At 38.5% G+C, this 14972-nt stretch overlaps 3 protein-coding genes across 3 annotated transcripts; 1 reads left to right on the top strand and 2 right to left on the bottom strand.

The window, feature by feature from the left end:
* Positions 1-992: 992 nt before the first annotated feature.
* Positions 993-4206, bottom strand: dad1 (defender against cell death 1). Its single transcript, XM_085254478.1, has 3 exons — positions 3890-4206; positions 1593-1732; positions 993-1195 (listed from the first exon to the last, which is right to left on the bottom strand). The coding sequence occupies exons 1-2, from the start codon at positions 4098-4100 to the stop codon at positions 1602-1604; spliced, it is 342 nt and encodes a 113-aa protein (XP_085110604.1). The 5' UTR covers positions 4101-4206; the 3' UTR covers positions 993-1195; positions 1593-1601.
* A 15-nt stretch (positions 4207-4221) lies between these two features.
* Positions 4222-9079, top strand: abhd4 (abhydrolase domain containing 4, N-acyl phospholipase B). Its single transcript, XM_085254477.1, has 8 exons — positions 4222-4774; positions 5699-5784; positions 5897-6001; positions 6126-6414; positions 7712-7893; positions 7979-8090; positions 8184-8370; positions 8515-9079. The coding sequence occupies exons 1-8, from the start codon at positions 4725-4727 to the stop codon at positions 8602-8604; spliced, it is 1101 nt and encodes a 366-aa protein (XP_085110603.1). The 5' UTR covers positions 4222-4724; the 3' UTR covers positions 8605-9079.
* Positions 9080-10054: 975 nt separating this feature from the next.
* On the bottom strand, positions 10055-14933 carry LOC146554157 (uncharacterized). The gene is made up of 5 exons (XM_085255161.1): positions 14820-14933; positions 12538-12589; positions 11622-11681; positions 11353-11448; positions 10055-11169 (listed from the first exon to the last, which is right to left on the bottom strand). The coding sequence occupies exons 3-5, from the start codon at positions 11637-11639 to the stop codon at positions 10930-10932; spliced, it is 354 nt and encodes a 117-aa protein (XP_085111287.1). The 5' UTR covers positions 11640-11681; positions 12538-12589; positions 14820-14933; the 3' UTR covers positions 10055-10929.
* Positions 14934-14972: the final 39 nt, after the last annotated feature.

Raw genomic sequence — 14972 nt, 5'->3', positions numbered from 1 at the left:
CATAATACCATCAAGTTTGACAAGATCCCCAACACATCTGGCTGGAATTCCACCATCAAACCATGGCATAGCCTCCATTGTGTTTTACAGATGGCTGTAGACACTCCCACACATACATACTGACCACAGGACCTGTTTACAGCCCAGTTCTTGTGTAATTGGTACACCTCAGCCTTTCCCTTTAAAATATTTGTGATGAGGCTTCAGTAAACTGTAGGTGTGCTGAGGAGACATCTCTCATATCCTATGTCAGGTCTTTCCTGAATTTTTTCCTATTTCTTAAAGACATGATTTTCAGATACAGTTCATTTGCTGTAGATAGAAGAGGCAGGCAGGAAAAGCTTTTGTCTTCCACCTGTCCAATTTCAATACATATTTTAAGGACACACTGCGCACCATGCTGAGATATACCAAGCTATTGCTTAATGCCGCTTTGATAATCACCTCGTTGGAGCAAAAATACAATTTTATGCCTGTCAAAGTTTTCTTCTGCATTTCTTAGTAGATTCTACTGAAGAAATTGGAACAAATTGTGTTTTGCAACAGGCTGCTAATAACAAATGCCTAAAGATACACTTTAAAAGTGGTTCTCTGTTCTGTATTACCTGCAGACAATGGTGCCTCATCCCTTGAGTTAGGTGCCTTTTTATGCTTGAATGATTCATAGGTCAGTGTTAAGCGGTTTGAAAAAGGAAAACCAACAACGGAAAACTTTGAAAGGGCTTCACAAAGCCAGGAGAGCTACTGCTCAAGGCCACTTGTAAAAAAAAAGAAAAAAGAAAAGAAGAAATGTAAGAAAGTGTAACAAAACAAGCACAACATAAAGCAATGAGGCATGACTCAAGACTTGTTTACAGAAATGCATCAACATAGCACTTTTTGCTATCAATCACAGACCTAGCTACTTGTTAAATCTAATTACATAAAAAAAAAAAATTATAACACACACACACACACACACACACACACACACACACACTGTTTAACAAGGCCACCATTTCAGTTGTTTTTATTTCTTTGTGTCAGTGCAAAAAAAGGGAATGCTGGACAAATGTTTACATAAAAAATGTTTCCATAAAAGTAGAAAGAAAAAAAAAAAATAGCACTGCATCGTATGTGACCAGATCCGACTTATTCGGTGAGGATGGGATAGTCCAGATCAGCGGGGAGTTTAATAACTTCTTCTCGTCGCGATCTGTAGAAAAAAAACAAACAAAAAACGCGGCGTTTGTGTGAGACAGCAAAGTTATGAAAGCAAAAAAAGAAATGACACATTGTGACCTTCCCAGCCAGCAGCAAGTCTAAAAATTTAATATCACCATTTTCTAGTAAAGCAAAAGCAATATGTGTCATCATGTAGTCCTCAGAGAAGCATCTCATCACATGTACTATCTGCTGTGCTGTTCCACAGAGAATGAAGTGACGAACTGGCAATAACGTCTAATGTGACAGAGCACCTGAAGGACAATATATCTGTTTACTTTTCACTGACAAAAACAACTCAATATCCACAGACACATATGGCAGATTTAGTCTGGATATTTTGTACAATTTCTACAGTTTCTCATCGTGGAACACTTAGACGCACTTACATGTTTGCCTCAGCCAATGAAATTCATCACAACGAGATGGAGGACGGTGTGAGCGAACAGGAAGTCGGCGAAGGCTCTCTCTGGGGAGATGGACAGAAAATCTCCTTTGTTCTGTGGGTTGATCTGGATACGAAGACACACTGAAAAACAAACAAGGGATTAAGTATCAGCATGTACCTCTTTCACTTGTCAATGCACAACTGCAGTGGGGCTACAGCGGAGTTTTTTTTCCCCATGATAATTTAATAGTTTTAATATTAGGGTTAGTTGTTTAGTAGTTAAACACCAAAAGTCAGACAGCCTAATTTTTTCAAAATTTTCAGCTCGTTACCTGTTTTTGCATTTAGATGGAAATAGGAAGCACAGATACTACGCAGTATAGCTGAAATAATTCACTGAATAGCTGATTGGTCAATGCAGACTGATAATTTCTCCATTTTTGTCATCCTAAAAACACCACACCTCCATCACATTTATAAACCAATTAAATTCTCATACTTGTTAATGTCCAACATGAGTTGTAAAGGTCAACCGATTTATCAATGGGCTTAATTTACTGACTTCTAGTAGCCATTTGAAGAGCCATTGGTTTTGGATTTCATACCTGACAATATATGAAAATCTGATATAAAGTACTGATAGGAGAAACACCCTTCAATCATGTTATGATTACTGATGTTATATAGTGTGTAGACCAGAGGGCACTCTGCAACTTCTTGTTGGCATCATGTGTGTTTGTAATGCCACAAACAACTAGCAGCTGACAGAAAAAGAAATTCGAGTTCACCAACATAAACCTCTGGTGGTTGCAGCAACGGCAGATCTTCTAATGGCTAGATATACAGATATATGAGCCTATGTATTTATGTTTTTCCAGATGGACAAAACAAACAATTTCCACTAACATATGCTAGGTGTACATATGTATTTACTTCTTTACACTCAGGTCAATCCAGCTTGAAGCTAACATGGTGAAGGGTGTTTCTCCAATCAGTATTTTTAAAAATTGTATTTATCGTCCATTACAAATGCCAATGCCGACAGCATAAATCAGTGAATTGATACTAATGGCCACTTAAGGCTGGCTCCAAAAGCAAGTCAATGCCCATCTTAAAATCCCGAATTTTACTGTATTTTTTTATTTTTTATTTTTAAACAGAATGCTGGCTGTCAGCCAGGGATACCCCTCAGCCTCTTACTAGATGCACCAATGGAATGAATTTCAAAATCCTACATCAACTTGTTCTCAAGTTATCACATTCACAATATTTTCAATTGATAAAATTGCTTCATTCTGGAGTTTTCACATTCACAAACATGGGTGCCCGCATCAGCTTTTCAGGACAAAGAGGTAAAAAGTTTACAGCACCGAACAAAAAACTTTTTTAGCTTCTATGCATGGGTTCCCCTTCACAGCAGCTAAACAGTGGGTTTTTTTTGTTATTGTTATTTCCCCCCCCCCATCTCCATCTGTATTATAAAACAATCCACCATGTTTGTGCTTTTGGTACCTTGAGCATTTTAATAAGAAACGTATGAAAACCAATTCAAAATCTCTGCACACCTGAAGGGCCGACAGTGTCGGAGGAAAAAACGTCCTCATATACAACTAAACGTAACCCTACACACTGTCTCAATTACAGATGAACTTTTATTGTTTTAATGGAATTACCTGACAAACGAGCCTATTCAAAATAGACTTGGTTTGTGGTTTGTTTTTATTTCTGATATTTTTAATTCTAATATTTTATTACTTGATTAAAATGTGCTTATTTACGCTAACAGTTTGAACCAAGCTTGCTAGTGTTGGCTAATATTTTGGCACACTATGCCATCATCCAAATAAGGTGATTGTTGGCTTTACCAAAAAAAAAAAAAAAAATATGGCAGAGGACAAACGTAATATTTTGGCTTGTATATGCAGAGCCTACAAGTCAATGGTCCAAATCACTGTGTGACCATCTAACATTTAGTCTTTGAGTCCATGGCCTTTCCATGCACCTGCGGTGGACAATCCTGAAAGGTTCAGGAATACGGGAATGTATGAAAACTGCTTAAAGCACATTTTTCTAGGTGCAAAATAAGCATCTGTGCAGCCTTGAAAATAATGAACCAATGACACCCAGAGAGCTACTCGGGAAACACGTGTATTCATTTCGTTTTAATATTAACTGAAGTCACGCTACTAGTTTAGCATAGATAGCTAACTTGTGCCTGAGTGCACGTTCTGGATCACCCCTTTTTGTAAAAAATAAAATAAAATTACCAGCGACACGTTTAATCGAATAAACACTTACCTGCGAGAATAAAAGCACCCACGCAAGAGATGAAGCCCGAGAGAAAGCTATTGAATGGAAAGGTGCCGACGAGGAGACAGTAGAGGAACTGCAGGGCTCCAGTTAACAAGATGTACAGCAGATATGCGTCCACCACTTTGAGTTTGTTGGGCGTCGTGGTGCCGTACTCGTCCAGAAACCGAGAAATAACAGATATCACTGAGTTCGACATGATTTTGGCCGTCTAATTAGCAGAAAATTACTCAGGATTTTGTTGCACGAAACCTTTTCCTCGGTCGAATAAGTGACGTGTCCCAATAAACCGGAAACGGACGTGGTGTTGCACGTTATACGTTCCGACCAAATCGGAACGAAAAGCCACAGAGTAGAGCACGGAGATGTAAAAATAAGACAGATGATTTTCTCTGCTGCTATCTTGAGTTGTAACGATATTAAGTTGTTATTTCTCTCTTTTTATGGCTTAATTTGTGACCTCAGGCTGTGTGGTGGTCAGCACAGTAGATAATAGAAAAAAGAAAAATGAAGAAAAAGATGAAAGGATATGGAGGCTGAAAGTAGAAATATTGAGAGTATCAGTACCAACCGTAGTATTGGTATTTATACTATTAAAACCCACCCCTAATCGCAACCCCCGAACGTGTGACTTTTTTTTCGTACAGTTCGAGCATCATTTCGAGAGACGATCTTTGTGTTTGATCAGCTGACGTAGGAATGTACTTGTTACAAAACATTAGAAATTAGCATACAACAGCTGAGTGTAACTTGAAAGCAGAGGAGACAGAGCGTGTTATCAAACGTGATCAGACTGAATGTAGTCACCGGAATATGCCCACCAATGGATAACCCTGCGACCATCGCACCTGTGCAGAACGATTGTGAAACAGAGTAAGTAACTTAGCTTAATGCAGCCGAATACAACCATTCACAAAACGCTGCTAGTCGCCTTTAATCAAATGTTACTTAAATCTCGGAAGACTCGCTGTATTCAGACGCGTTTTGGGCTCTGGGCGGGATGAACTGTAAGACTGTGCTGTGTCATTGTTTGTGAATCGGTCTCTAGCTTCTTTTAATGTAAAATGTAGATGTTGCCATGGTCTTTGGCACGTTCTGTGTGAAATTACTCTTGGAAACATAAAGGCAAATACTAGTATGGCAGAAAGTTATTTAACAGTTAGCTTTAAGTAACAAAGACATACAAAGTTATAGTAAAATGATGGTAAGTGTAGTCTACTGTTGACTTGTGAAGGTAGGTCTAATAAGGTAATCATAAGGTAGGTAGGACTCTATTGGAGTGTCACCTGCACTCTTGGCTAACAGGTGCGTTCTACTTGTTATTGGCTGACAACAAAAAAAGGAGGAACAGGGGTGAGTGTGACTTATCAAAATGACTCAGCAAAGATAAACTGCTTTGGTGAATAGGTGAAAAGCTCCTGGGATGTACCTGATGTAATGATGACAGAAGCAGAAACGCGATCCTGTTCTTTTTGTACCTCAGTGTAGAAAAAAAAATCTATTATTCTAAAAATGAATGCTAATGAGAATGGAGGTAACCAGGATTTACCCCACCACCATCAGTCCTACAAGTCTGACTTTGATTAACAGCATGATGAAACGTGACTCTCGGCTCTGGCTCTGTACCACTCAAGTGTCAAGTGCATTATCTATGCAACATTATTTGCATTTCAAATAGTGATAACATTGATTTTACTTGCTTGGTTTTGCATCGGAGGAATTTGTATTGTGTTTCTACTCCACTATCTAATATCCCTTCATTCTTCAAATGTCTTTCTCTCATTCTGTCCTCGTCAGGACAAGTTCAGCTTGGAGCTGGTGGCCTTCCTGGCGCCCTACCTCCATGTCCCTTTTGAAGACAACTGAATCTAAGATTCTTGCCTGTAAGGATATGTTGATATTAGCTGGGTGATTACATAACAGGAAATGATATATAACTGTTTTTGTTTAAGACTTTAACCCTAATGATTATTCCTTCTTGTCTGGTAACATCAGGTATTCAGAATGATCTATGGGCCAGATTTGTGACCCTACAAAACCAGTACCGGATATGGACTCTGACCATCACCAACAAGGCGGTTCGCAAACCTGTAGAACAAGGTTGAGATCTCAGCTCCCCTTTTCGTATTCTTTGTTTGATTATAAGCAGACATAGCTGTAAAGTATGAATTGTCATAACAATGGCGTAATACATCATTCTTTCCTGTTCCTGTGTTACCTGTAGTGCCTAAGACTCCACTGGTAATGGTTCATGGCTTTGGAGGAGGGGTGGGTCTGTGGATCAGGAACCTAGACGCCCTGAGCCGGTCAAGGCCCGTCTACGCGTTTGACCTCCTTGGTTTTGGCAGGAGTTCCAGGCCTCCCTTCCCTTCAGATGCTGCCGAGGCAGAGGAGCAGTTTGTGGACTCCATTGAACAGTGGAGGCAGTCTGTAGGCCTGGAGAACATGATTCTGCTGGGACACAGCCTGGGGGGTTACCTGGCAACCTCGTATGCCATTCAGTATCCATCTAGGTAAGAAAGCTGATGAAATACGCAGTCCATCATCTGTGGTCAGAATTACCTGTGGCTTACATTAGTCACTAGTATTTGAATTACGTGCGTCACATGTGTCATGTTGAATATTAACCAGGCGTGGCCATAGCAACATAATAAACCTGTTATGTTATTAAAGGCTGGATGTAGCTTAATGGTACTGTATAGATATGAACAGTATACAAATCATCTTATATTACTGTCCTCAAGAAAGCAACAGTTTCCAAAGTATAATCTGACTGTCCACTTTATTAGGTACACCTCTTCAGCTTCTTGTTAATAGAACTCTAATGAGCCAATCACATGGCAGCAAATCACCGCATTCAGGTATGCAGACGTGGTCAAGATAATGCGCGGAACCTCAAAATGGCAAAGAAAGATGATTTAAGTGACTTTGAATGTGGCATGGTTGGTCCAAATTGGCAGCAGTAAATTTATTAGATAAAGCTACTTCTGGGAATTTTTTTCCTCTGGGGTTAACAGAGAATGGTCCAAAAAAGAGAGAATATCCAGCGAGCGGCACTTCTCTGGGAGAAAATGCCTCGTTGATGCCAGAGGTCAGAGGAGAACAGCCAGACTGCTTTGAGTTGTTGGAAGGTCACAGTAACTAAATAAACAGTTGTTACAAAATATCCAGAAGAGCATCTTCACACAGGCTCACCAAAATTGGACAGGATAAAAGACGGGAAAATTGTTTGTTGAGATTCGGTGTTAGGGTCAGAATCTGACATAAACAACATGAAAGCTTGGGGTCGTTCTCCTTTGTGTCAGAAGTTCAGGCTGCTGCTGGTGTTCTAATGATGTTGGGGATATTTTCTGGGCAGGCTTTGGGCGTTTAGTGTCAATTAAGCAACCATCCAACACTCTGTCGACCATGTCCATCAATTTATAGTCACAGTGTGTCCTCTTTGTGATGAATGCCTCCACCTGGATAACCCACTATGTCAGACATCAATATAAATGACATTTATTTTTTTTAGCAAATTAAGCTTAAATCTGCACTGACTAATATTTGTTGTGCTAACAGCGGGTCACGTTACTGTCTGTAATGTGAAAACTATCACCAGCCTCATCAGCTTCCCTTTGTTTTTACAGCCTGTTATTGTGTTAAAGCTTGAAACTGTACTGTGTTGCTTCAGTCTCAGCCATCAGTTATTTCTACTGTAATGTTTCATTTTTACCAACTCGTGACTTTTTTCTATAAATGAGCTGGCAACTCATACTAATACATCGTGCTGTATGTTATCGTGATTATATTCTGCTTTCTTTTTCACAGAGTATCACACCTTATCCTGGTAGATCCCTGGGGTTTTCCGGAGCGACCCAAGGTCCAGAACCAGCAGGGCCAGGGGACAGATGTGGTGAAGAGGCCGTCCCCTCCCCGCTGGGTGAAGGCTATCCTAGCAGTCGTTACCCTCTTCAACCCACTTGCTGTGATTAGAGCAGCGGGACCGTTGGGTAAGAAGTGCGAACATCGTTCTGCTGCTGCGCTGTGGCACGCGTAATGTTGCGACCTCCTTCTCACAACGTGTTCTGCATCCAGGTCCGGGCTTGGTGAACAGATTCCGTCCTGATTTCAAAAGGAAGTTTGAAGATCTGTTTGATGACGACACCATGACCCAGTACATCTACCACTGTAACGCACAAACACCAAGGTATGTGAAGAAACACCCACCCCCCTCCATATTAAAAATGCGATTCTGATTAGAGAGAAGTGACAACCTTCTCTTTCTCTTCCTCCATCCAAGTGGAGAGGTGGGTTTTAGGGCCATGACGGAGTCCTTGGGTTGGGCTAAGAGGCCGATGCTGGATCGGGTTCATCAGCTGCCCGCCTCCATGCCCGTCACTCTGCTGTATGGAGCACAGTCCTGGGTGGACAGCTCATCCGGATACAAAATGGCTCAGATTAGGAACCACTCCAACACCAGAGTGCTGGTAAGTAGAGACACACACATTTGCATCCATAGAAACACAAAGACAAGCATATGAGTCTAATTCAGCTTAATGTTATGTTAATATAATTAAAATCAACTTTGCTGTACATTCCTGCTGACTGCTCCTATCTGCTCCTCTTTGCAGCTGATAAATGAAGCCTCCCACCACGTGTACGCAGATCAACCAGGGGAGTTCAACAGAGTTGTTGAAAATATTTGTAAATCTGTGAACTGACATGTTTTTGGACTGAACTTGTTAAGAAAAAGTGGCGATGGTCTTAACACCGGCACTTTTGCATGTGAAGTATGCTGGGTGGGTTTGCATATTGAAATGCCATGATTTTGATTGTAGTTTCTTTATTATTATTATTATTATTGTAACAAGTTGTTGTTATTATTATTCCAGTAAAACTCTTATATTTGTTAGAAGGGGTTTTTAGTGTTATTTACATTTATTTTTGACATTTTCATGAAGAGCATTAACCGAACTGCCAGTGCCGAAATATACTGGGTTGTCATATTCCTTTAACACTCAGTGGAACACGCACACGGCTATGGATGTGTTATTTATTACCCATCAGCCACATGATTCCCGGTTCACACTTCAATATGTGCCTGACAATTTTTCTTTAATCCCTGCTCTTAATGTCTTCCTCATGTATCAATCAGCTGTATTTTGTAAAATGAAACCAGTAAAAGCTTATTTAAACTACCTACGAGTGATGCACTTTATTGCCCCACCAGCAGGGGGCAGTGACAGCTGGCATATTTTTTAGGTTTTATACTCTCAGTGGGTTTTGCCCATCAGTGGCACTGTATAACGGTTAGCATTGTTCCCTCACGGCAGGGGTGTACCCACCACCTACCCAGTGAATGCTGGGATAGGCTACACCCTATCCACCCCTGTCTGCGACTCCAAATGGACAAATTGATGAATGGATATGAATTATAAATATCAAATGAGAAAGTCACTTAAAAATATATATTTACCAATTGTTAGAACAGCTGTTTAAAACTGTAAAACTTACAAGTATATAGATTTAAATTAACCTGTAAAGTAAATGTAGCATAAAAATAAATGCAACTGAAGAAAAAAAGTATATTTGGTAAAAGTTCCATAACACTTGTGATAAATCAGAAGTTGATTAAGTAAAAATACAGTTTTATATATATATTTTTGTACCGTGTTTGAAGGTGGTAATAAGAAAAAATGTAACATCAAAAGTATAACAAATTATAAATCTAAACACAAAACTTGATTAACAGCTATAAAAGGTAACTTTTTTACATTTACTTTTCTTACTTTACACTGAAAAAAATGTTTTGTTCAATTTACTCAATTTTTTTATGACAAGTGGTTGCACGAAATAAATTTGTTTGAATCCAGAAATATTTTTTAAGTACACTGAATTTAATTTAAGCGAGTAAAACCAACATATATTTTTAAGCTACTTTAACTTAACTGTTGTGGATACGTCTTAGTCAAATATTATTAGTAAGTCCAACTAAGGTCGTGTTAAATGTACCAGAATAATTTGTTTCCTTTACACTTATGTCCCAAACTTATATTCAAATCAATCAAATTGTTAATTTCTCTCTATTTCAATTAAGTTAAGTTTACTTAAAAAAATATTGCTTACCCTGATTTGTAGTTTTTAAAAACATCAATAATGAAAACTACAACATTCTTTCACATCATTTATTAATGCAAAATTTGTTGCAAACAGAATAAGAATCCACATCTCTAAGGGAAATTGCTGCAATTTGTATAATACAAATTACAAAACTTTTGCCTATGAACTAGTAGCTTTAAAAAGCTGTATTCAAACAAAACAGAAACAACAGACAAGAGAAATGTTAACCAATGTTTCTCTTCCTCTAAAAAAGAAAAAAAACAAACAAACTCCTTACATAAAAGAATAAAACACTACCAGCAGTATAATGTATCACAATTAGAAACTGATGCATCCACAAACTAACCAGTTTCAGACTTGCTGTTCTGCGATCCATATTTAGAAATTGCATTTTAATAAGGTAATTAGACTTAAAATTAAACTTGTGTTTTCCTTACTGCTTATTGACCACTGTCTTTCCATTCTAGTCCTTCCTTGAAGATTCTGAATGTTTTACATATTTTCTGACCTAACATACTCGCTTCAAAACAATTAATAGTCTTTAAAGTGTTACCAGTGTGCTGCAGTGTGGTAATCATGAATGGTTTTTTTTGTTTTTTTTATCCGGTTGAGTTAACACTGATTATACGCAGGGCAGCAGCTATAACTGAATAATTACAAAGTTGCTCTTCAAGCTACTCAAATGTACCACACGTGAAACATTCATTATTGAAAGTTAAAATGTTCAATCGAAACATAACACAGAACAAATGATGGTTGTACAAGAGTTTCACTCCTATTCACAAGAGCACCAGTCATTGGTAATTTACATAACAGCATTCTCTTGATGTGTTATTTTAGAAATCTTCCTATCCAGTAGCAATTTTGTTCTTCAGCCCAAAGACTTTGGGGGAGAGCTTTTCACCATCGAATCCCATCAACACTTTCTAAATGAATTCATAATAGTCCTTCAATTCCTTGGGGAAGGCTAGGTTTAGTGCATAGATTACTCCAAGCATCAATGCACAAGCTTGGGCCAGAGATCCAATGTTGTCCATGACTATCTCCCCTTCAACAAATATTCCAATGTCATCATAATGTCCATTTTGTCCATCCTCCCTGTTGATGACATAAATGCCCATGGTGTGCTTCTTCAGGTCTCTCTGGATATCATCTCCTTCAATGTCCTAAACATTTAATAAAAAGGTAAAAGAAAAAACAATTAACTCTACAATTAAATTCCAATCTAGTCGTTTGTGTGTGTGTGTGTGTGTGTGTGTGTGTGTGTGTGTGTAATACACACACACACAGATATCTATCTAAAAAGTGTGTGTATAGATGACTTGCTTACAATGACTTAAATGACTTACAAAGAACTCCCGAATAAGGCTTCCGTCCTCTTCACCAAGGTAGAGGCAAAGTGCCCTGAGAACTGCTTCCCTTTTCACTTTAACATGACTTTCAGCCTGTTTAAAGAGAGTTGCTGATTAAACCAATTTGGAAAAAAGAACAATGTCTGACATTCGCAATAAGTAAATTTTATCATATGTCAGTTCAAACATAGTAAATAAAATTTATATATGAAATTTCAAAATTTAGATTGCTTGGCTGGTCACCTAAAACGGCTTATTGGACTCACCAGTGACCTGAAGGTCATCTCCAGTTGAAGTGTTGTAATACACTGGAATTCAGCATTTACCTGTATCACACACACACACACACACACACACACACACACACACACACACACACACACACACACACACACACAGAGAAAAAAAGAAGACTGGTGCTTAATCATTGGTATGATTATTTTGTTATTTCTTCATTAAATGCTACAATGCAATTGCCATCACTTCATAAAGCATGATTATCATATGGGTTAGTATACAGTGCATGAAGGATGTTACTACTGTTAATCAAAGAAGAAATGAATGGCATCAGTCCATTTAACGGGTTTAAAGGGTTTTAAAAAGCAGATATTTGTCTGTTTCAGGTGGTTGGCAACACATTTTCCTGTGCTCTTTGTCCACTGGTGGGAGTGTCTCACCTGTGAGGTCAGCGGGGCAGAACTCTGCCATCAGCAACAGAGAGCAGAGAAAATTTAGATGTGCAACTAAAAACATGCTTGCCATGTAAGCCCCAAACATCTCTGAAATTGCTCTGCAAACTTCAGAGTACTTATACTTCAGGAGTCCTGTGGGTACCGTAAAGACTCATGTATGCAAACAAACCACATTTTTTTTGCAATCTGATCCTTTTTCTCTTGGCTGTTTCCTTCAGGGATCACCACAGTGATCCACCTCCATCTAACCCTATGCTCTGCATCCTCTTAACTCACAAGAACTAAATTCCTGTTTTTCATTTCACTTTCGCAAGTTTTTTTTTTCTTTTGTCCTGGATAAAAGAAATTTAATCATATATATTAATTGATATTAATTAATATCAATATTAATAATCACAAGAACCCTTAAGATGAGATAGATAAACTTGTCCCTGCAATACTGTGACAAATACTGTTGTGATAAATATGTAAGGAATTTGCATGTACTTACCAAAATAACACCATCTTCTTGAATAAACAGTAACACATAAGGGGAAGAAAATCTGCCAGAAAAGGAAGACAAATAAAAAAAATAAACTTTAGAAAGACAAACAATTACCGTTTCCAAGCCATTAGTGCATTACTTCATGATACTCCCTTGTAACAAAACAAATCTTACTTGTGCCTCTGTGCAAACTACAGATGGCACGATACCACTTTTTTATGTCCGATACCGATATCATAAATTTGATTATCTGCCGATATGAATCCGATATAGTGTATTTTATAATAAATAAAACTGTTTTTATAAATATTTTGCTGCATTTTGTATAAGTTCATACTCAGTTTTAAAAACAAAACATTAAAGCTATTCTGTTATACCTGTATGCAAAAAATACACTGCACCCAAAATATTTTATACTTCAGCAATACTGATCAACCTAAAAAACTTACACCATCCTCCTTATTCAGGTATTCTAAACAGTACATAGAAATATTAAACTAACTAATAGGACTGCCAACTCCCAGCAAAAATATTAGGAAACCACCCCGCACCCTTCGCCTGATAATGCTTAATTGACGTAATCTACTTTAATGCACAGAAATCAATTATTTTTCTATAATAATTTGATTCAACATTTTTCTTCAATACAGTTGCAGACAGCGCAGACAGCGTACCTTCCCAAAGGAAAAAGTGCTATATGTACTACTATTACTAGGGCATATATTAGACTTAATATTTACTACATACAATAATGGATCTCTATACATTTAACCAGATCACCACTTTGGTAGTAAGATTTAGAATAATTATTTATTAAAAGCTAGACATTTTAAATGAGAATAAGAAAGAAATTATGTCTTTGTGTCTCCCTTTCCCTGTTAATGCCCTACCTGGCCCCCTGGCAAAACTTTGCTAGATCCACCCCTGCACAGTTACCAGATGTCAGCTACATAGAAAAGGATCCTGGTGTTATTTGTCTCTCATAAACAGTTCATAACTTCCCTTCAACTCATTCATGTGACCTAAAATGTAAACCTGTTTCTTCATTACCTGTTCAGCTCTAATGATTCAGTAAAAACTTCTCCTGGTTTCACCTTCATGTTTCCTTCTCACCACATATCCAAACTATCATGACCAGCAGCTATTACGGCTGTGGCTCCAGAAAACATAAGCGGATACTAGAAGTAATATTAAAAAAATTCTAGCAACAGCTGATCAAGCTTAAACGTGCTGCTGTTGTTTATCTGCCGTTTTCCTCTTTCTAGCGCAAACTGGGTGACTAACAAATGAGAGAGACTAGCGACAGAAAAGCCGATCACCTGATAATCGATCAGTTTCATGATTGAAGTAGCAACAGGAGAGGGAGGGGGGAGAATGAGGGAAGAAGTTTTAGCTGTTCAGCATGAAGACACCGAATAACTCCAGCTTTGTGTCTTTTTTCCATTCTAGCTGAAGTATAAAACAAATCGCTTCCTTTCCCCCACAATACAAAACTCCGACAGCCAGTCCAGCTGTGGCTCCATACATCGGTTGTTAAGCTCAACATGAAAATACTATGCAAACATAAAGAGATGAACTTACACACTTGCTTTACTTCTGTGTTAGTTTTCTCTGAGATTAAATGCAGCGGTTTGGAAGCACGTAGCGAGGCTTTAAATGCTAAACCAGACCGCTGACAGGTCTTGCACTCAACAGCTCTATCAAGTGAAGCAACTTCTTTTCTGAGTTAATTTCAGTCCTGACAAACCTCACTCTCAGTGCCTTTTGATCTCACATTTTTGGCAACCACTGAGTTATTCTCCTCCACAGTTTACAACCATTATTTTTTTTCTGCACAAAAGACGTTGTGCAACGCCAATCCTACTTATTTCCTACTGCACCCCTGACTGTGCAGGTGCGTTCAGAAGCCCCCTCCCCCGCCCGACTATTCCTTAATGCCAATGTTGTGGCGGGAGGGACGATTTCTCAACTTAAAACTGCAGGCGACTGTACAGTGAACTTTACAGCTAACTACAGAGAAATTGCCTCGTTCCATAATTTGTTAGTACAAAGTGTGCCACAAGAACTAAGCTAAAAACATATGACATTTTAACGCATCAATACAATTACTCTTTTAATAGAGCAGTAGCTAATAGAGCACATAGCTAGCTTAAGTCAAATTCATGACAAAGTTCAGAGGTGTACAACTACTTAGACTTCTTTCTCCATGTGCACACGTCTTAAAGAGTCAACATGCTTTGACTGAGGTAAAAAAATAAAACAAAAACGACCGTAAAAGGTTCACTTACCGAAGCTAGACCACCTTTATATGAAGTTGTGCGATTAACTTGAGCCCGCTTGCAGCACACAAAGAGTCCGCTTCTTCAGTCCGCGTGCAAAATGGTGGCCTGTCCTAACGCATGCGCAAAATGGCCCAGCAGGAGGCTATGAAAAACATACTT

This window comes from Mchenga conophoros, linkage group LG18, assembly GCF_057382185.1.
Source record: "Mchenga conophoros isolate Kocher_MC1m ecotype Shallow Benthic linkage group LG18, M_conophoros_male_GT1.1, whole genome shotgun sequence".
Lineage (NCBI taxonomy): Eukaryota > Metazoa > Chordata > Actinopteri > Cichliformes > Cichlidae > Mchenga > Mchenga conophoros.
Note: the sequence above shows the minus strand (reverse complement) of the source record. Positions and strands in the feature narration are given on the sequence as shown.

What these genes read in the sequence shown, in the direction of transcription:
- dad1 (XM_085254478.1), bottom strand. Translation starts at nt 4,100, where the DNA reads ATGTCGAACTCAGTGATATCTGTTATTTCTCGGTTTCTGGACGAGTAC. An exon ending in GGGTGCTTTTATTCTCGCAG is followed by an intron (nt 1,733 to 3,889) that starts GTAAGTGTTTAT and finishes TTTGTTTTTCAG; the next exon opens with TGTGTCTTCGTATCCAGATC.
- abhd4 (XM_085254477.1), top strand. Translation starts at nt 4,725, where the DNA reads ATGGATAACCCTGCGACCATCGCACCTGTGCAGAACGATTGTGAAACA. An exon ending in CAGAACGATTGTGAAACAGA is followed by an intron (nt 4,775 to 5,698) that starts GTAAGTAACTTA and finishes TGTCCTCGTCAG; the next exon opens with GACAAGTTCAGCTTGGAGCT. An exon ending in TGTAACGCACAAACACCAAG is followed by an intron (nt 8,091 to 8,183) that starts GTATGTGAAGAA and finishes CCTCCATCCAAG; the next exon opens with TGGAGAGGTGGGTTTTAGGG.
- LOC146554157 (XM_085255161.1), bottom strand. An exon ending in GCCTTATTCGGGAGTTCTTT is followed by an intron (nt 11,170 to 11,352) that starts GTAAGTCATTTA and finishes TTAAATGTTTAG; the next exon opens with GACATTGAAGGAGATGATAT.